This window comes from Phalaenopsis equestris, unplaced genomic scaffold (assembly GCF_001263595.1).
Source record: "Phalaenopsis equestris unplaced genomic scaffold, ASM126359v1 Scaffold000006, whole genome shotgun sequence".
Taxonomy (NCBI): Eukaryota; Viridiplantae; Streptophyta; class Magnoliopsida; order Asparagales; family Orchidaceae; genus Phalaenopsis; species Phalaenopsis equestris.
In genome coordinates, this window is record NW_018164448.1 from 2,581,909 (window position 1) to 2,602,329 (window position 20,421).

Below are 20,421 nucleotides of genomic sequence, written 5' to 3' on the forward strand. Positions count from 1 at the left end.
GGAGCTGGTTTATCGTATTTTGATCATACTACCATGCTCTTACGCCATGTGTTGCATGCGTACGCATTTTAAGTTAAAATTTGAAATTTTAAGATGATAGCTAAACCAATCAAGGAGCATTCGACAATTGGCTACTAAAGTTAAGTTTCATTAAATCTAAGTGTGTCATCAACAATATCTAAGTATTATGTAAGAAGATGATTGTATTGTAGTGATGCACTCCACAATCATGAAAAGATAACATAGCAATGCTTTATATAATTTGAGGTTTAAAAAATAAATACCTAAATACAAAAGAATTGAATGATATTTATGTAAATCTTCTAAGTATCTATAAAGTTCAACATATTCATACAAACCCATCAAAAGCCTTGCTATGAAAATTTAAAAAAAATGAAAGGGAAATTTATAAACCTTTCCCATAAATTTTAGGTATTTACATATATAATAACTAAATTTTTTATTTTTATATTTATAATATTTTGGTGTGATAAATTTATGTATTAAAATATGTACTTACAATTTTAAAAATAGATGAAAGTGATATTTTTTATATGACATTATAAATTGGAGTCCATGCATGTAAATATGAAAGTTTTGGAGGTTTAATATGTGAATACATAAGAATTTTATTGTATTCTTAAAGTAAATATTTTCCACCGTCCATCTTATTCTTAAGATGTGTACTTTAATTATGATTATATGATTACATGTATGATGGGCCCGAACACACGAGATAATACGATCCAGGCTTTTAACATAGTATATCCATTAAGTCAGCATCACGTGGTTTATGTGTTTTACCTTTTTACCCTTACTTCACGTCCTATTTAAAGTGGCATTCTCGTAATTCGCTTTAAAATTTTGGGCTTTTTCACTCCCCCGGTGTATATAACGCCATCTTCCTCAGCTCCGGCCAACTCGCTGCTCTCCAGCCGCAGCTCTTAGGGTTTTTTCTGCCAGATTTGAGCAGAGATGAGGCACTCCACGCTATTTTCGCTAAACATTTACGATTGATTGAAGCTTTACGAGGGGAGCCGGGTTTCAATTAGGGTTTCGAGTGAGGCGATGACTTCGGCGACGAGGCTTCCGACATGGAAGGAGAGAGAGAACAACAAGCGGAGGGAGCGCCGGAGAAGAGCGATCGCCGCCAAGATCTACTCCGGCCTCAGGACGTACGGTAACTATAAGCTCCCGAAGCACTGCGATAACAACGAGGTGCTAAAAGCCCTCTGCAATGAGGCCGGATGGACCGTCGAGGCCGATGGAACCACTTATCGCAAGGTGCGCAGTTTATTGTTTCGTTCAATTTTAGTTTTCTCTTTGATTTATCGATTGGGAAATGTGTTCTGGAGATGCTCTGTTCCGATGGTCGGAAGGGGGGTTGCTCGCCAAAGATTTCGGATTGGCGATCTCCGGCGGCGGATTGTAGCCGATATTCTAGGGAGGGATGCCTCGGTCGGGTTTTTTCGCCCTAGTGTTGGTCCGCTATTTTAAACTGCAAGTTTTGTCTGAAAGTGAATTTGTTGATTTTCTGACCAATCAGGGAAGTCTAAATACTGGATGGAATTTCTGGGTTTAACGGATAGAACCCAATGATCATGCCTAAACAGATTATACTCGACAATCATAGCCATCCAATTAATGAATATTCTAGGCGTAAAGTTACGTTCAGAATCCAATGAAATCAAGAAGTGGAGGGAATATTCTAGGCGTAGAATTACGTTCAGAATCCAATGAAATCAAGAAGTGGAGGAGAGAAAAATTAAAAAAAAATTGTTTTAGCACAGAGAATATTCCCCGTGTTATTTTGCGTTATTCAAGTGTTGTTGTAGTGATATTCATGTGTTATTGTGTTCTGCGAATATTCTCGGTGTTATAATAACACAATAATACATCAAAACCACCACAATAACACCTGAATAACGCGGAATAACACGAGAGGAATATTTCCCAGTGTTATCTGACCGGATCACAGGAAAGCGCACGCGAAATATTTAGTGTTATCTGACCGGATCACAGGAAAGCGCACGCGTTTTCTTTTTTTATTTTCTGGAGATTTGAGTGTGGGTCCTATAAGTAACATGTTCGCATATCAATGGACTCGGAACGCATCTCTACGTTAGGGGTCCTGATAGAATAATTTTCCTCGAAGTGATAGCTGTAGGAAGTGCTTATAGAAATGTGAGCTTTTTCACTAAGCTCGTTAGTATTCATGCGAGCTCCTCCTCCGACGATACTTATCGAGTTCCTCCATTGAGTTTATCTGCATTTACTGCGCTACACCTACAAATTCGTCGAACGAAATCCTCCACTCATTCTCACCTCATAAAATTTTTCCCGAATTGTATGGATGCACGACCTATACGAGACTCTTTATCCTAAAAGGATTTTACATCTTGGTTGAAAAACAAAACTCTCAAAATAAATTATGTAAATTCAAATTTATTTTAAAAATTCGGTCAAAAACATAAATAAAACAACCAAAAAAACTTTTTTTTTAATTTTTAAAAAACAATTATGTAAAAACATAAAAATTAGAAAGAAGATTTTTTGATATAATATTATTATTTTCATATCTATCATTTAATTTTTTTTATATTTTATTTATGTAGCATTTTAACTTTTAAATTAATAAAAAAAGACAAAAATAGCAATCAAGCTAATCATCAAAATAGTCAAAATTTCCCAATCTTAAAGTTTCATATTGGACCTAAACCGAAAACGGATTATAAAAGCTTGATTAAGATTTTTAATTTAATCAATATTTAATTTCCTATTTGGCGTGCCGGCTGTGGCGGGGGCGATAGATTTTCTTAGCCGATCACTTACTCATGAATTGGTGTAAGGTTAAACTGTGGAGGAACCTATAATCGCTTCCTTTTCAGCGCTTGAAATTGCTGTAGATTATTCTCCATGTTGTTTGGGACAGAAGACTTTTTTTATCTTTATTTTTATGGGTGAGTTTTGAGTGTGAGATCTTTTAGTGGGTAGAAATGTCCGACCATCAGACCATCGACGCGTGATGACCAATTATGATATAGAAAAACATATATCTTAATTCATTACAAAAAGTATATTTCATAATATAAATTAGGGATTTTAATTAATTTTTATTTGAATTATATATATTTATTGGTATATCATTTTTTTTTATAATTTATTATTTATTCTTATATGATACATCAATTACTCTTCATACAAAGTTAGAGTTTTGTACTTGTTATTGTTTTGTTATTACAATTAAGATCAATTTATATTGAATCAATATTATTAGTAATTCTATTTTCATTCAATCATGTGTGTTATATATCAAACATAGTAATATTATCAGTCTTATTTTATTAATTAACTATAATCAATCAAGAAATTTAGTATTATATTGGTGTGGATGATATATTTTCATCATATTAGTGATTGTGTGCATCGATTTTGTTGGCATTGATGGGTAACAAAGTACGTCAGTATTGATGTTGATGACGGACATGATCTTGACGAGTGATGCCATACATCATTGATGCACATAAGCTAAAGGCAATAATGTATGTCAATTTTGTGCATTGGTTTGATAAATGTTGATTTACATAGCATGCATCAACCTTAAAGATGATAGCTAGCGATGATGTCAAGCGTTAGAATTGGTGTTGATGAACAACAAGACAATCAAATGACATTGATCGAATGATCATAATTTAGTGACGGTGATCAAGAGATTGTAGTCGAATGTCTGAGGTTGAGAAATCATATTGAGAGACCAAGTGAGGAAGCTAAGCAGTTTTAGATGGGCAACTAGAATCGACCAATTGTAGCTAGGCGTCGAAGGGATGGAAGTTGGAGTTAGGTGATAGAAATTGGGAGGCCATAGTTTGTTGACAAAAATCAAGCAATTGTTAATGGACGATAGTAGATGTGCATCGAAGGTTGGGAAGCGGTAGGCGAGTGCTAGAAGTTGGAGCATGTGGCCTGGTGATAGAGGTCAAGTGTAGACAAATGACTGTAGTTGAACAATTATAGTTGTGTGACAGAGATCAGATCAATTGTAGTTGTGCGATAAATTTCAAGGAACTATAGTCTAACGACAGGGGGCGAGAAGGCATGAAAAGGTGATTATTGTCAATTGATTATAACCAAGCATTGATGACCATATAACTTTATTCAAATGAAAGGATTTTAGGGATAAAGATTAAGTTGTTGTAGATGGGCGATTGTGATCAAGAAACTATAGTTGGGCATTGGAGGTTGGGCAACTGTAGTCAAGCAACATAACTTGAGGGATCATAGTCTAATGGTAGAGATTATGTATTTGGGTGATGAAGGTTAGGAGACCATAAATAGGTGACTGTAGTTCAATGATTGTATCGAGCGATGAAAGTTTGTTGGTTGTACTTGAATGACCAAAGTTGAAACAACATAAGACATGTAATTATAATTAGGCAAAAAATGGGTGATGATAGTTCAAGATCAGTGGTTAGATGTTAGTGATAAGATGGTATTGATAAGGCAACAATGAGTTGGTTTGGCTGCAATGGTGATTGGATGGCGGCTACCATGTGATTAATAAGGTGGAGGACATAGATCTTTCAAACCTTTGCGTTTTCTCTAACCCTGAGTCTCCCATCCACTGCTCCTCCTTGCTTATATGGCACTGGGGGAGTAGAAAATTATAACTATATGTACAACCATGATTATACTTTATAGCCGAAGCCGCCTTCTCTCTCGTTATGTCAATGCTTCCTCTAACATTTGTCAAAATCGAGCATTGAAGATGCACATAATATTCGTTGAAGTCGAGCATTTGGAGTTCTCTCTTTGTTTGTCGAAATTGAGCATCAAAGGCCCATTCTGCATTTGTTGAAGTCAAATATTGTAGCTCTTTTTTATTCATTGAAGCTGAACATGCACGCTTTAAAGCCATTAGCTTTATTGTCTCAACCTTAGCATGAGTCAAACATGTTCATTGAGGCTGATCCAAATGCCCTATGAACTTTGGGAAGCTTGCACTAAAACTTCTATTTGTCGAAGCCAAGTAGTCAAAGCCGTCATAGTTTTGTAAGTGATAATTTATATTTTTTCTTTTGATAGTTATAGTTTTATACTTATTCTAATTCTAAAAGTTAAATTTAATTTAATTAACTAAACAACATGTAATCTCAGGATATTTTTAATGTTAGTAGATAAGTTGGAGAAATTTTTTTGAAACATATAACATATATATGTCTAATTCTAAAGTTAGTATTTATGAGCATGACGTTTCATAATACAAATTAAACTTTATTCTTGCATATCTTATTTTGATGTGTTTTATAAATTATAAAGGAATTTTTTTGAATATTAATAATTAATTAAATATTAAAATGTGTCCATGATATGTTGTCTCATATTTTCTTCAATTGTACCGTGCACATCTCCTTGTCCGTGTCTGTGCTTCATAGCTTTCGACCGAATGTAGGTGAAATAATAAAATGAGCTATTCACATAGACTATTTTTTTATTCATACACAAAAATGAAAATACAATAATTAGTATGTGCTGAGATTGATAGCTTCATTCAAAGAACCCCCATATTAATACTAACATAAATAAATCCAATAAAAGTGTCCTTCTATTAATTGTAATAACATTATGATTCACACATGTTATGACATTCAAGGAAGGACATACTTTTATTCATTCATTAATAATTTTCTCATTGACTTACAGGCAAATATATCTAAAGTAATGGTTCAGATAATCTTATAAAAACATTAAGATAACATGTGAGAGAATCTTTAGCTTAAGAAGCTCAATGAAACTTGCAATATCAACAAATAACTTGAGAGCTGTGAATTTTATTGAAATGCAAAAAACAATGCCACCTATATTTTACCTCAAGGAAGTGTTTATTTCTTTTATGAATGGAAGTAGCATCACATTGCTTTATGAGGATGTTGACTTAGCAGCATGATGGCTTATTCCCCCTCCTATAACTAGCAATTTTATAAATATGATTATGAGATGCAATGCCGGAATTAGGAGAGTTGCGGGAGGCACTCCTCAAATTTTGAGTTTTTATTATACTCTTTAATATCATATAATACACTTGACATGTTGTCTCCCTTGAATTAAATACTTAATAATGATTTAATATTAATTAAAATTTTAATTTAATTATAATTTTAAAAAATTAAGGCGAAGAAAGTCTTTAAATTGAATACTCGTCATCTCTTAATTTCTTATTTCGCCACCCCTCTGTTTAAGTTCTGGTCTTGCCACTGATGAGATAATATTGATTATTGAGTAAGGTTATTTCATTCATTTACCCCCAATTATCCATCTTCATATTCTATAATAATTTGTTCTTTAAATTAATGCTCGAGTATAGAGATCTAGAGATTAAGCAGAATGAAAATGATGAGAGAAAATCTTCACCTATCGAATGTCATTGGTTGCCATTTGTCGTCGCGGTAACACGGTCAAAATAGCTAGAGGATAAGGGGGTCAGGGTGGGGGATGACAATGAGGGAAGAAATTTGGGTTGATTTAGTTTATTTTGGGTATTTGCATTCGCACACGTGGCACAATATACTTGTTTTTGGTTTAAATCACAAATACTGACAAAAATTTTCAATGATCATTACTTGAATTTATAAAGTTATATGCCAATTTTTAAATAACAGTAGTAATACATGAATTTCATTTTTTAAATAGTAATGGTAACATCTAAGTGGCACAATTTACTTGTCTTTGGTTTAAATCACAAATACTGACAAAAAATTTCAATGATCATTACTTGAATTTATAAAATTATATGCCAAATTTTAAATAATAGTAGTAATACGTGAATTTCATTTTTTAAATAGTAATGGTAACATCTACCAGTTTTTAAAATAGTCTAGAATTTCACCACCACTCATTTAGGAGAATAAAACTACTTTTATATTTTTTACCATCCATAATCATAAATTACGAATAAATAAAATTTTAATTAGGTAAACGATCATATTTGCATGATTTATTCTAAATAAAAATTGGATGAATCCTGAATTTCAATTTTTACATATGTATGCCACCTTAACTATGCATCTAAATATGCATATCACATTTGAAAAGCAAGAATTGTCGCATTTGTTATGTGATATCAAAGAATTGGGTGGTTAGGTATGTAAATACATAGGAATTGGTGTGCTTTGTGTCCTTCCTTTGGATTGATGAGTTCCATCCTTTCTGTTTTTCCTTGCGGTTTCCTTCGAGAAAGCAATTTTTTTTTTGGTTTTATAAAAATCAAAGACTCAGTTGTTTTGACTAATCATGCTTCGTTTTTATTAAGTTTTGTCTCCCCTGCAAGTTGAATATTTCTTCCACCAGGAATTTTTATTTTTATTTTTTCCAGCTGTTGTGCAATTTTTTTCTTACATTGCTGCCAAGTTGACGTTCTATTTTATCATCACTCTTATATTTTGTTGTTTTTCATGTCTTTTGGTCTCTCTGTCTGGAATCTAAGAAGATTCTTCTTTTTTTAATATAGTGAAATTATTGATTTTTGCATATTTATTATTTACCTTCTATTTAGTTATTCTATTTATTATTTTATTATAGCACCAATTTGAATTACTATTATTTTCTCTCTGTCATAATAAACAAATCAGCTCAAATTCACAAAATAAAGCTCCAGCTAGAGCTACAAGTCAATTAATTAATCAAGTTTAAGCTGAGGTTAAGACGAACTCGACTCGTTTACATCCCTATTTGATAAACCTTCCTTAACAGCCTTCTAATTATTTAGAATAATTATCATATATATAACTCAACATTCTCTGCCTAATTAATCCTTCAATTCAGTCACACTTAACTGATATATTTTTCCATGCAGGGCTGCAAACCAGCAGAGCTCTTGGAAATTACTAGAGCTAGCCAATGCTCATCTTACCAGCCAAGCCCTACCTCTTCCTCCTTCCCCAGCCCAGCTTCCTCCCCCTTTCTCTCCCCCCCTAACTTCCCCATGGTCACCGCCGACCCCAATTCCCTCATTCCATGGCTGAAGAACCTCTCCTCCACCTCCACCACCTCCTCCCCCTGCTCCTCCAAATCTCCCAGCCTCCACAACCTCTTCATCCACCATGGCTCCCTCAGCGCTCCCGTCACCCCTCCCCTCAGCTCCCCCACCGCTCGTACTCCACGCATCAAGACCGATTGGGACGACCCCGCAACCAACTTCCAGCCTTCGTGGCCGCCGTCCCCCACCTTCAGCCTTGTGTTCCCGACACCGTTTGGTCTTTACAGGTACTTTGTTGAACCTATCTCGATCGCTCGAAAACTTTTGCATCAAGTCTGAATTGAGTCTAACCTTTATAAAAAAGGTTTATACATGCATGCATGTTGTTTGTTTAATTAAAAATTTGAAAAAAATTACGCACATACCTCTCAATTCCTATATACATATTTACATATCTCACACTCAAATTTTTAATATTTAAACATTACACTCGTATCTTTAATATCACATTAAAAAAATGACTCTATTATCACTTTTTAAAAATGAAATATACATTTTGATACGTGAGTTTAAAGCAACAAAGTGTCATGCATATAAATATGAAAGCATAGGAGTGAGATATGTAAATAAATACATAAGAATTGTGCGCTATGTGTGTGAATTTCCCATTAAAAATTTGCCAAAATTTACATAAATACAACTCAATTCCTCTGTATTTATATTTCTAACTCCTAAACTTAAATTTTACATTCCATTAAAAATTTGCGAAAATTTACGTACATACAACTCAATTCCTCTGAATTTATATTTCTAACTCCTAAACTTAAATTTTACATACATGCGACCTCACCTGTCCATGAAAATATGCATATCACTTTTTAACTGTTAAAATGTTGGTATTTTTGATGTTATATGAAAAATGTAGGTGGTATGATATGAATGTAAAAAGGTAAAGTTTAGTTGTTAGATATATAAATGCATAAAAGTTTGTATTTGAACTTAGAAGATTGAAAATCAATAGAAATCTAATCAAATTTTCGGGTCATGATTGGATTATTGCTGATATTATAGGGAGGGAGTTGGTAGCGGCGGGTCGTCGAGGATGTGGACGCCGGGGCAGAGCGGGATGTGCTCGCCGGTGAATGTGGGGACGGATGTGCCGATGATGGATGTCGCCATTGCAACTGAAGAGTTTGCATTTGGGAGCTGTGGAAGTGGTGGAAATGGGAATTATATGATGGTGAAGCCATGGGAAGGGGAGACCATTCATGAGGAGTGTGGAGCTGATGAGTTGGAGCTTACTCTTGGAAGCTCTAGAACTAGAGTTTGATACTTTATTGGGATATATATATATTATTTATTAAGTTGAAAGGGAATTGCTTCTATTCGTATTGTTTGTTGAGAATTAGAGAGGGATTGGGAGAGCTTCATTATTATTTGTTGTGGAAGCTCTCCATCCTCTTTTAATTAAACTGATGCCTTTTTTCTTTTTTTAACTTATATGTCATTTGAAATGCACCTTTTTTTTTTATAGATTTTACATGTGGAGGTGGTTATAATTTTTAGAATAATTTAAATGCATACATATAATTCTTTATGTATTTACATATCTAACCCTAAATTTTTATATTTATATTTATAGCACTGATTTCACAAAGTTTTGCATGAACAAATATATATATTTTTTTAAAAAGTAAGCAATAGTGATAATTTAGAGGAAAATTAGACTTAACATTGCCTAATTGTATTGTTTTGGATAGAATTGTTGGTTATTTTTCTCACTATTGTGTCATCATAATATAATTTCATGGGAGAGTTTATTTTTTTAATCGTTCAATCAAAATCCAAATAGTTCACCCTATTATTCATTGCTCATCTTATTTTCAATTTTGCTTCTATTTTGAGTTATATCATTTTATTTTTGCTCCATATTATGAGTGTGCTTTATATATACATAAAGTAATTCTCGTATTTCATGGGAGACTCTATTTTTTATTGTTCGATCAAAATACATTGTAGATGGAATAGTAAACTCTATTAATTATCATCCATTCATCATCTTATATTCAATTTTACTTCTATTTTGAGTTTTACCTTTTATTTTAGCTTAATGTGAAAGTTTGCTTTATACATAGAATAGTTTGTTATGGATTTTCTATAAGTAGAACATTAGGCATCAATATTTTGATAAGTTTTTTTTTTTCTTGAAAATAGTCTCTTTTTAAGGCTATTTTTTTTAAATTCCTTAAGATAGTCTGGACTTTAGATGTTCATTTTGTTGTGAGTATATAAATTTGCTTAATATGTTTACAATAAAGGCTATGTTGAACTTTGTGTGTGATAAATAAATGAAATTTTCCACTAGCTTTTACTATTGATTGAAGTCAACAATTCTCTTCAATTATCCTTGCTAAGCTTTTCTTTTGGCATTAATTGGGGAGTTATAATTTCCTGCAATGCTCTATGGCGCTGAATGTTGGCCTTTAAAAGAGAAGCATAATAATAAGTTTAGTGTTGCCGAGACGAGCGAGAATGATTAGGTGGATGAGTTGACACTTAGAGACAAAATGCGGAATGAATATATTCGTGATAGGGTTGGTGTAGCTCCTGTGACAGACAAAATTAGAGAAAGTCATCTTAGATGGTTTGGTCATATTAAACGTAGACCACCATCTGATGATCCGATTAGGAGAGTAGATGTTTCAGATTCGACTTGTGTTAAGAAAGGCAGAGGTAGACCTAGGAAGACTTGGGCTTATTGTATTAAAAATGATCTGAATTTACTAGAACTTAATGAAAATATGGCACTAAATAGGACGCAATGTAGAAAAAGGATTCATGTAGCCGACCCCACGTAGTGGGATTAAGGCTTTGTTGTTTGTTAGTAAATATTTGAGGTAGCTCAATTTTTTTGCTTTCCTATTTGTCCATCTTTTTTAAAATATACTTTAAGGACCAACTTGCAAGAATGGTAGCATTCACTTTAAGCAAATCCTCCATTCCCAAAACCATCCCATTAACCAGAAAGGCTCTCAATTTTTTCAAATTTTCTTTTTCCTTCCTCTTAGGTGCTTATAAAAGAGAAGGTTAAGTGATGTAAAAAAAGTATTAAAAGAGAGAAAAAAATTTCTATAGCACAAGATGTAATGGGTTTATTAAGTTTATAAGGTTCCAATTAAGAATTTAGATTCAAATAAAACATTCTTCACAAGCCATTGCTTTAGGTTGGAGCTCTAGTATTGTAGAGAATGTTAATCTATTTTTCATTAGATGATGATTTTCTTGAGTATGCCAATTCAAGGATATTGTTTTCGTTTGCATCGGCTCTTCATTTTGCATAACCTTAATTTTGTATGAAGTTTATAAAAAATTAGGGAAGCTTTCAATATTCAAACTATTATTTCTTAACAAAAATTCTTATTTTCTACGAATATATTAATTATAAAAAAAAATATAATATCACGTTTGTTTAAGAGAAAGTTCCTTGAAATATGAGCCTTCAAATTTTCTCTGGCAATGAAGTTGAGATCCAAAGTAATGTTTTGTTTCAATAAGAGAGACATCCATTGCAACAAATACTTTTTTTTGTACAAGTTCAGAACTATTTATATTCTTTTTGGGTTGAAACATACTCCAAAGAGTATATTTTGGAGTTAAAGGATCCAACTTTTAATGATTTTTATCATGATTATGAACAAATATATTGTGCCAAAATAATCTAAATGGGAAGTTTGCATAAGCTCTTAAGGTAAGAAAAATATTTTTGAAATATATGTAGAGATTTTGAAAATTCAAATTTTGTAATGGAATATAACAAATAAGATGGGTTGCACTAAGGATGATGTTATCATATAAATATTTTGGGGTGTGAATGATAAAATGTTAAGCTCCTGCTACTTCATAAAAAAAAACAAAATTTACTTTTTATTTTTTTTTTGGCTGCCTCATATTATTGAGTATCATTATATAACATTGATAAGCAATTTCCTTAAGGTTAACTCCCTTAAGGGAACTCACACTTTAATATGAATTAAGTAAAATGGTTTCATTGGTTTGTAAGATTTTGGAGGATCTAAAATGATGCATTTCTTTTTATTTTAATATATTTAACACTTTAAAATTTTTAGTTGTTGAATAAATCTGGTTATAACTTTTTTAAATGTTGAATATGACAGTGACCAAATCTTTACACTCATAACATTATTTCATGATTTTCATAGGTAAAAGTAGATTCGTAACAAGGGCTATGAACTTAACAAGTTTTCCATTGTGAAAGAAAAAAAAATGTCCTTGGTGCTTTTTAATGATGGAGAAACATTTAAAACTTTTTTTTGGGTTGTTAGACTGGCGATGAATAGTTTATGATTGATGGAAGATCAAGGAAAGTAGCGGCTAGTTTTAGGTTTTAATGAAGGTTTCTTTCTAAATTCTTATGACAGTGGATGATTGATTTATTTTAGTGAAAAACTATAATTTGCTCTATATCTTTAGTTTGTGATATTAGCAGATTATGTTGAGGATTTTAGGTTTCAATTGGATGCTTGTTCAAAAATTTATAAATCTCATTGGTGAACTTATCATACCATGTGGCCAACATAAGCCATGCTTTGTTGGGGATATAAATCGGACTCTTACTAAGACTAAGGATGTTTTAAGTTTTTAAATGTTGGTTGGGATGCATAAAATTTGAGACATTATTAAAAAGATATGGTAGGCTTCATAAATCTTAACTATAGTTGATTTACATATCAATTCAAAAGTTGTAGCACACTTTGTTTTTGTAAACATAAATTTTTTGTAAGATATTGAAATTATTTTTGCATTGAAGTAATTTGGTATAAATAATACATGGTATGTTGTGTAGAATGAGAAAAACATAAGCAAATTTAATAAAAATCCTTATATAAATTTTTTTTCAAGAGCTATAATGGTAAACACCTCATAATCTTTTCCTATTTTGAAACTAATAACAACTCTCCAATTTGATATTAAGTATTTTATTGTTTCGTTTGAAGTCTTAATTTGGGTTTATTCACATCATTCTAAAACATGGCTTTACATTCAAAAGGTTATCTCTTTAAAATCACGTGACCTTAAAAAAAAATACAAATGCAAAGAAAAATTATACTTAAATTTTATGATAATGAGCCTTAATCATTGATTTGGTGAGATTTCTTACTTGTTTTGTATTAATTTGCATTATTAATCATCTTCTCTGAGGTTAGTGTTCAAAACTCATAAAAAGAAGAATTAAAATTAGTATAAAATTTTATCGAGTGTCAATTTATTAATGGATAAAAGTTACGTGTTAAATCTGGACATGAATATTATGCAGGGTTTGTGAGAAACTTGAATTCAACCACTTCTAGTTAAAACAATGACAGTTCCATCATCAACAATAATCTTTCATCAACAACACATTTATTGGAAGATGATATGTATGAGTGATTTGTCATTTGATTCCTTGCTCTATAATCAATGATCCATGAGCCTCCACAGCATTTGATGCAGAGAAAGCAGTTTTATCATGTTGTCATCTCAAGCAACATGAGTGAAGGAGGGTTGGAGTGTCTGCCATCTTGTAATGAGTATTACAAATAAAAGCTACTCAAGCCAAATATGAGTGCTATTTTCATTTGGAAGGTTTACATATATGTCACAAAATTTTGATGTATTTACGTATCTAACATTTTATTTTAATTTTTTACATACACGCTCCCTTGCCTATGTATAACAATGTGTATTTTTCTTTTTTTTTAATGTTAAAATAGTAGCATTTTTAAGGTAATAGGAAAGATATAAGTGGTGTAAATATAAAAAATTAAGTCATCACAATGTAAACGCTGTGTTTTTTTGTGTGCAAATACTGCATCCCCTTTTTCTTTTACATTATATGTATGCAAAGGGATTCATCGGTACACATATAACTACATAGAAGCTATGGTATGCATGTCAATTCTCGTTCAGGTTCTCATATTGTATTTTGCTAATTTTTTTTTACCTATTCATTTATTTTCTCTCGTTATATATGTGCTAATCATTAATGTACATAATTATACTATCAAAAATGAGCTCAAGCTTTTCGACAAGCTCAATGGCGGCCAAATTTCGACTAGTATTTTGTGATTGCAACTTGTTGTGCATTCCTTTCACGACTCAGAAAAGTGAAAATGCTGGGCGAAAATTTTACTGGTGTCCAAAAAATTTAACGAATAGACATTACACATTTTTCCAATGGATGGATGAATGGAGCAATGAAATAATGAAGCCAGGTGATGAAAAGATAAATGCATATGATGAAACGGTGAAAAATGAACTCAAAGACTTGAAATTTCTTGTAAAGACCTTGCTATTGTGTGATTTTGTAATCATAGCATTTATGTTATTGTTATTAACATTGTCTTTGTTTTGATGATGTTGGTTTATTTTGGATGATTAGTTGTCCTACCTTAGGTTTTTTTTTGGTAAACAAACTCATACGTTTGGTTGCGCTACAGCTTAAGTTGAATATATTATGCTGAGCTTATATTTGTATGATTGTTTTGAGAGCAGAAATTCGATTAATGTTTGTCTTAAATTTTCTTACGGTATTATGAGTGAAAATAATTTGATAAACTATCATTGAATTTATTTTACATGAAACAGATTCAAAATTGTGTTTTTCAAAAAAAAATTATGTTTTTCAAACAACACTGTATATATATGCGGAGGAATATTATACTCCACACATAAGTAAAATTAAAGTTTACGGGTAGATGTGCAAATATATAAGATTTGAGTGATATGTATGTTAATTCCAAACTATATTAAATGAATAAATGTTGCCATTTTATAAAAAGTATTTATATAATGTAAAATTATATTTTGCTTCGAGTGCAGGTAGTGGACAGAAATTTAAGAAACCTAACTCCTCGCCGTTAATGGAGCATACGACAGCGACGAGGAGAATTAGGAGAATCCTCGATCATGTGTTGGCATACGAAGCTATCCTCTCACCGACTTCTCACCTGTCAGCAATGGTTAACCCTAACGCTAGATGAAATTGATGAATTTCTATTGATTTTATAATTGCTGCACTTTGCACAATTCATTCTCTGTTTCTGTTATAAATTTCCTTTCCTGTTTAAATTCCACTAAAATTTTGCAATTTTTGTTCGAATTGCGCCGACATTTTGATGAGTTAGCCGCTAGGTTTCATGTTGTCCAATCAAGTTGATTGTTTTCTTTGCCGAGCTTGTGTTCTTCGGATATAAGTCTATCACTTACTTTTGTCTTCTGGTGGCCTCAGAATTGCAGCAGCACACTGAACTCCATGGCTGGGAGGTCTGATAATCGATTGCTTTATGCCCCTCGAGATTCAGTTTCCCAAGCTGGTTTTATACATCATGATTCAGTCAAAGAGGTAGTTGAAAAGCTTTTTGTATTTTTTTGATTTATTAGAGCCATGGGTACAGTTTCATCTTTGCAGAATTTATCATCTTCATATCTGAATCAGGAAGAACCTTTGTTCTCTAGAAAAGCTCGGGAGAGTTGTAGCTTCCCAGATTCAAGGGATATTCATTTATCAAAGCAAGCTTCTTCTTCATCGTCTACTGAGGCTGTTAAGTTTGCTGGAAAAAGTGATAAAATTGAGAAGAAATCGATCTATAGTAGGACATCATGCCCTTCTATATCGAATGGTATGCATCCTATTCTTTGTTGGGGCTTTTGCATGCATACAACCCAATTCTAATGTATTTACATATCTAACACCTAAATTTCACTTTTTACATTTATACCACTGTTGGGTAATGTGGAAACCCGGTCCACCAAATTTAAGTAGTTTACTAATTAAGTATCACACCCACCGCTCACCTACCATACCTACCTACCGCTCACCTATCACATTGGAGTTCAGTGAATACTATCAAGTCAAGCAAAGCCAAGCAAAACTAAGTTAAGCTAAGTCAAGCAAAGCCAAATCAAGTCATCTTGAGAGCTAAGAGAAAGAGAGGAAGAGTGAGAGGAATGAAGAGAAGAAAATATAGATTTTCTTGTAAACGTCGAGGTGCTCGACGGTGTAATTCCTCGAAGAAATAAATCATCTGCAGCTCTGTGGACGTAGACAAATTTGCCGAACCACATAAATCTGTGTATCGCTCTGGTATTTTTTCTGCGTGCAATTTTTTCTCATTCTATTTTTCGCTTTATTGTAGTCGTTTTTCACAACAACTAGTATCAAAACTTTGGTTCGAATCTAAGGAAGAACGATGAGTAGAGACAGAGTTATGACATCGGAGATCGAGAAGTTTAATGACACAGATTTTGCTTACTAGAGGATGCAGATAGAGGACTAACTCTATGAGAAGAAACTTCATCTTCCGTTACTGGGAAAACGACCAGAAAAGATGAACGAGGCAGAATGGAATCTATTGGATTGACAGGTTCTGGGAGTTATACGATTAACCCTATCGAGATCACTTGCCCACAGCGTCATCAAGGAGAGGACTACTGCAGATCTCATGACGGCTTTATCAGGTATGTATGAAAAGCCATCAGCGAATAACAAAGTGCATCTGATGAAGAAGTTATTCAACTTGAAGATGACGGAAGATGTGTCTGTTGCACAACACCTAAATGATTTCAATACTATCACAAATCAATTGTCATATGTTGAAATTGATTTTGATGATGAGATATGTGCGTTGATATTGTTGGCTGCATTGTCAAATAGCTTGCTATAAGGATCACAGTTAGCAGTTCTGCAGGTAAATCTAAGCTGAAATATGATGATATTTGTGATTTGATTTTGACTGAGGAAGTGCGCAAGAAAGATTCTGTCGAGACCTCGGGTTCGATCGGCACTGATTGTTGATTCCAGATGGAGATCAAAAGACATAAACTCAAACCGTGGAAGATCAAAATCAAAGTCAGGTCAGCAGGATCAACAGAAAACCTGCTGGAATTGTGGCAAGACTGACTACATAAAAAGGAACTGTAAGAATCCTAAAAAAAATGTGAATGATGACGCTAATGTTGTAACTGAAGAAATACATGATGCACTATTTCTGACAGTTTACAGTTTTGTTGATGACTGAATACTGGATTCAGAGACTTCCTTTCATACATCTTCCCGTCGGGAGTTAATGCGAATTTATGTTGCAAGTAACTTTGGGAATGTATATCTGGCTGATGGAAAAACTCTGGACGTGGTGAGAATGAGAGACGTTGATATTTCACTCCCTAACAAGAGCAAATGGACTTTGCAAAAGGTCAGACACGTTCCTGAGTTGAAGAAAAACCTCATCTTTGTTGGGCAACTCAATGAGGGTGGTCATTCGGTAGTGTTCTCAGATAACGCCTGGAAGGTTACCAAAGGAGCATTAGTGCTGACTTGGAGTAAGAAAACTAACACACTATATATGACTACACGTTTACTCAGGCGATGACACATGAGTCAGAGGTGCATTATGGGGAAGCAGAAGAATGTCAATTTTCTAAAAAGTGGTAGAGCGCCAAAGGCAGAAAAACCGGACCTGGTACAGACAAATGGTGGAAGAAACACAGAGTTATGAAGAGGTCTTGCAAAATAAGAATTTGAGCAAGTGGGAGCTGACCAAGAAGGAGGAGACGGATTCCCTACCAGGGAATCAGACTTGGGAGCTGACATAACTTCTACCAAGGAAGAAGACATTGCACAACAGACATTGCACAACAAGTGGGTGTACCGAGTAAAAACTTGGTGGCAGTAAGAGGTACAATGCTGGACTTGTTAAAAAGGGATTTCAACAGGGGGCAGATATTACTCTTGCAGTGGGAGTTGTAAGCACATACAAAAGTAACCCAGAAAATAGCTTGGTGGTGCAAGACTACGTTGACGATGATATTTCAACTGAGGGTGTTACTCGTGAGAAGTCGAAGTTGTGCTCAACTTCAGCTTGTCTTCTGGCATGAAGACAGGGGCTCGAGTTGCAGAGGTGGAAGATATTATGTTTGAGGAAAAGATCGGTACAATTAATAGATGATGTAGCCAGTAGGTGATGCATTCAGTGTCTCAGTGTCAAAGTGGGAGAATTGTTGGGTAATGTGGAGATCCGGTCCACCGAATTTAATTAGCTTCCTAATTAAGTATCCCACCTACTTGTCACGCCCCACCAATGTTACGACATGAAGGAGTATTCTATAAGATGGAGGCCTAAAGAACAACCTAGAAGAATCTAGAATATGTATGTACATTAAAATAGTGTAGAACTATCTAGAAGCTAGAATATTATATTGTAAAGCTTTCTTTAGAGAATAGTCCCACATTGGCAATATGTAAGGCCAAGACCATGGAGGAAGCTATTATAAATAAGTGTCCCCTCCCTCATTCTAAGGCATCCAAGGTTTCAAGCTTTCAAGCTTTGTAATCTCTCTTTATTAGTGAAGCTTTATCTTCTTTAACTCTTCTTTCCATTCTACTTTCAAGAGAGTGCTTTTGAGCTGTTAGTTGGGAATGTTAGGCTGATTTAGTGCTAAGAAATAGCGCTAAAGCCGCACGGATAACTCGAGAAAAGTTAGTCCGTGACAGTTGGTATCAAAACTTTGGTTCGAGGGAATGACAAAAAGCATCAAGGAGCACGGGATGGAGTCGGAAGCCACTATTGTGGAGTCATCTCAGTGGCGCGGTCCAAAGGGACCCGTTGCACCTAAGCCACAGGGGAGGTTTAAGGAGATCATACATAGCTTTGATTCGCGCCTTGCTCGGATGGAGGAGGCAATGAATGGCGTGGAATGCCAAGTAGAGGACCTTGGCCAAAGGGTTGATGGACTCGAGGAGGAAGACATCACCATCCATTTAACAATCAGAGGTTTGATGCTCCAACTTGAGGAGACCTTAATGAGTCAAATGACTAAGTTGCAGGAGGACTTTATCGGGATGCTCCAAGAAGTGCGAAGTGCCCACAAAGAAGAGATGAATGACATGCGTACTAGCCTGAAGGAGATGCGTGGGGACATTTTGTTGTGCAAAAGGGCACTATTAGCACCCACCAACCATCAAACCTTCAAATCTAAGAGGATTGAGGTGCCAAAACCAAAGAGTTTTGGTGGAGCTCGTGATGCGAAAGAAGTGGATAACTTCTTATGGGGTCTGGAGCAATACTTTTGAGCAATGGGGATCACAGATGAAAAGACAAGAATTCAATTTGCTACTCTTTATCTTTCAGATATTGCTATGCTATGGTGGAGAAGAAGGCGAGGAGATGTTGAAAAAGGTATGTTCAACTTTTGATGACTTTAAGAAAGAGTTAAAGAGGCAATTCTACCCCGAGAATGCAGAGGATGAGGCTCTATTCAACAAGTGGAATTGATTCGAGAATATATCAAGGAGTTTACTAGTTTGGTCCTTGAAATCCCTGATATGTGAGACACGGATGCTCTTCATGGATGGACTTCAACAATGGGCAAAGACAGAGCTGAGGAGGCGTGGTGCACAAGATCTCGCTTCCGCCATAGCCATTGCGGAAAGCTTGGTGGACTACACAAAAGGGTCTACAAAGCCAAAAGATAAGAGGAACAACTATGTCAGAAGTGGGGGAGACCGAGAGCAACCCAAAGAAGAGAATCGTCGTGAATCAACCTCATTCAAAGCAAGAGACAAGAGGAAGTTTAACAACAAGAACAAAACTAACCATACAACAGTTGCTTCCTTTGTGGAGGACCACATTGGGTAAGGGATTGCCCGCAGAAGAAAGCTTTGATCTCCCTCCTTGCAAGTCATCAAGAGATAGAGGAAAATGATACAGACGTACGCTCTTCTCCAAAAACTCTGACAAAATGACTTCTCTTTGTAGAAGTGACTATAGGGAAGACATCCACTAATGCGATGATAGACACAAGAGCCTCTCACAACTTCATGTCTATCGAAGAAGCAAGAAAGATGGGTTTCCAAATAACTGGAAGTGGAGGCTCCATCAAGGCAGTTAACTCTGCAGCTAGGCCAATCCATAGTGTGGCTAAAGGAGTGAAGGCCTGTGTAGGAGATTGGTCAGGTATGCTAAACTTCTCTATCATTCTCATGGATGATTTTAAAGTAATCCTTGGCATAGATTTCTTGGCCCAAGTAAGGGCGTTCCCGATACCATTTGCCAATAGCATGTGTATCATGGGAGACGACCAAGCTTGCCTTGTACCAACAACAAGAGCTAGGCAACATGAGACCAGGATGCTGTCAGCCATTCAATTCAAGAAGGGCATTCGACGAGAGGAGGAGAGCTACTTGGCTATCCTTCATGACTCCGATGAAGAATCGAAGCCCGAAGAAGCCAAGCTAAAGGAAGTAGTGGAAGCACTTGCAGAGTTTAAAGATGTGGCGCCACCAGAATTACCAAAGGAACTGTCGGCACTATTTTTGGTGTGGGGTTTGTCCGTAAGAAGCTGTCGGCTATCGGAATTGAAATCCTGTTGCCCGCTTCGGAAGGATGTTTTTT

General features: G+C 34.6%; 2 protein-coding genes across 2 annotated transcripts in view; both read left to right on the forward strand.

The window, feature by feature from the left end:
• Positions 1-935: 935 nt before the first annotated feature.
• Positions 936-9,310, forward strand: LOC110018240 (BES1/BZR1 homolog protein 4-like). The gene is made up of 3 exons (XM_020715503.1): positions 936-1,284; positions 7,850-8,259; positions 9,044-9,310. Exons 1-3 carry the CDS (start codon positions 1,069-1,071, stop codon positions 9,300-9,302), a joined length of 885 nt encoding a protein of 294 aa, XP_020571162.1. The 5' UTR covers positions 936-1,068; the 3' UTR covers positions 9,303-9,310.
• Positions 9,311-14,834: 5,524 nt separating this feature from the next.
• The window catches only part of LOC110018254 (17.2 kDa class II heat shock protein), a gene marked incomplete in the record, with an annotated part of 20,866 nt that continues 15,279 nt past the window's right edge, over positions 14,835-20,421 (forward strand). The window contains 3 exon segments of the mRNA XM_020715520.1: positions 14,835-14,991; positions 15,261-15,374; positions 15,468-15,651. Coding sequence (XP_020571179.1) covers positions 14,893-14,991; positions 15,261-15,374; positions 15,468-15,651 — 397 coding nt within the window.

What these genes read in the sequence shown, in the direction of transcription:
- LOC110018240 (XM_020715503.1), top strand. Translation starts at nt 1,069, where the DNA reads ATGACTTCGGCGACGAGGCTTCCGACATGGAAGGAGAGAGAGAACAAC. An exon ending in ATGGAACCACTTATCGCAAG is followed by an intron (nt 1,285 to 7,849) that starts GTGCGCAGTTTA and finishes TTTTCCATGCAG; the next exon opens with GGCTGCAAACCAGCAGAGCT. An exon ending in ACACCGTTTGGTCTTTACAG is followed by an intron (nt 8,260 to 9,043) that starts GTACTTTGTTGA and finishes CTGATATTATAG; the next exon opens with GGAGGGAGTTGGTAGCGGCG.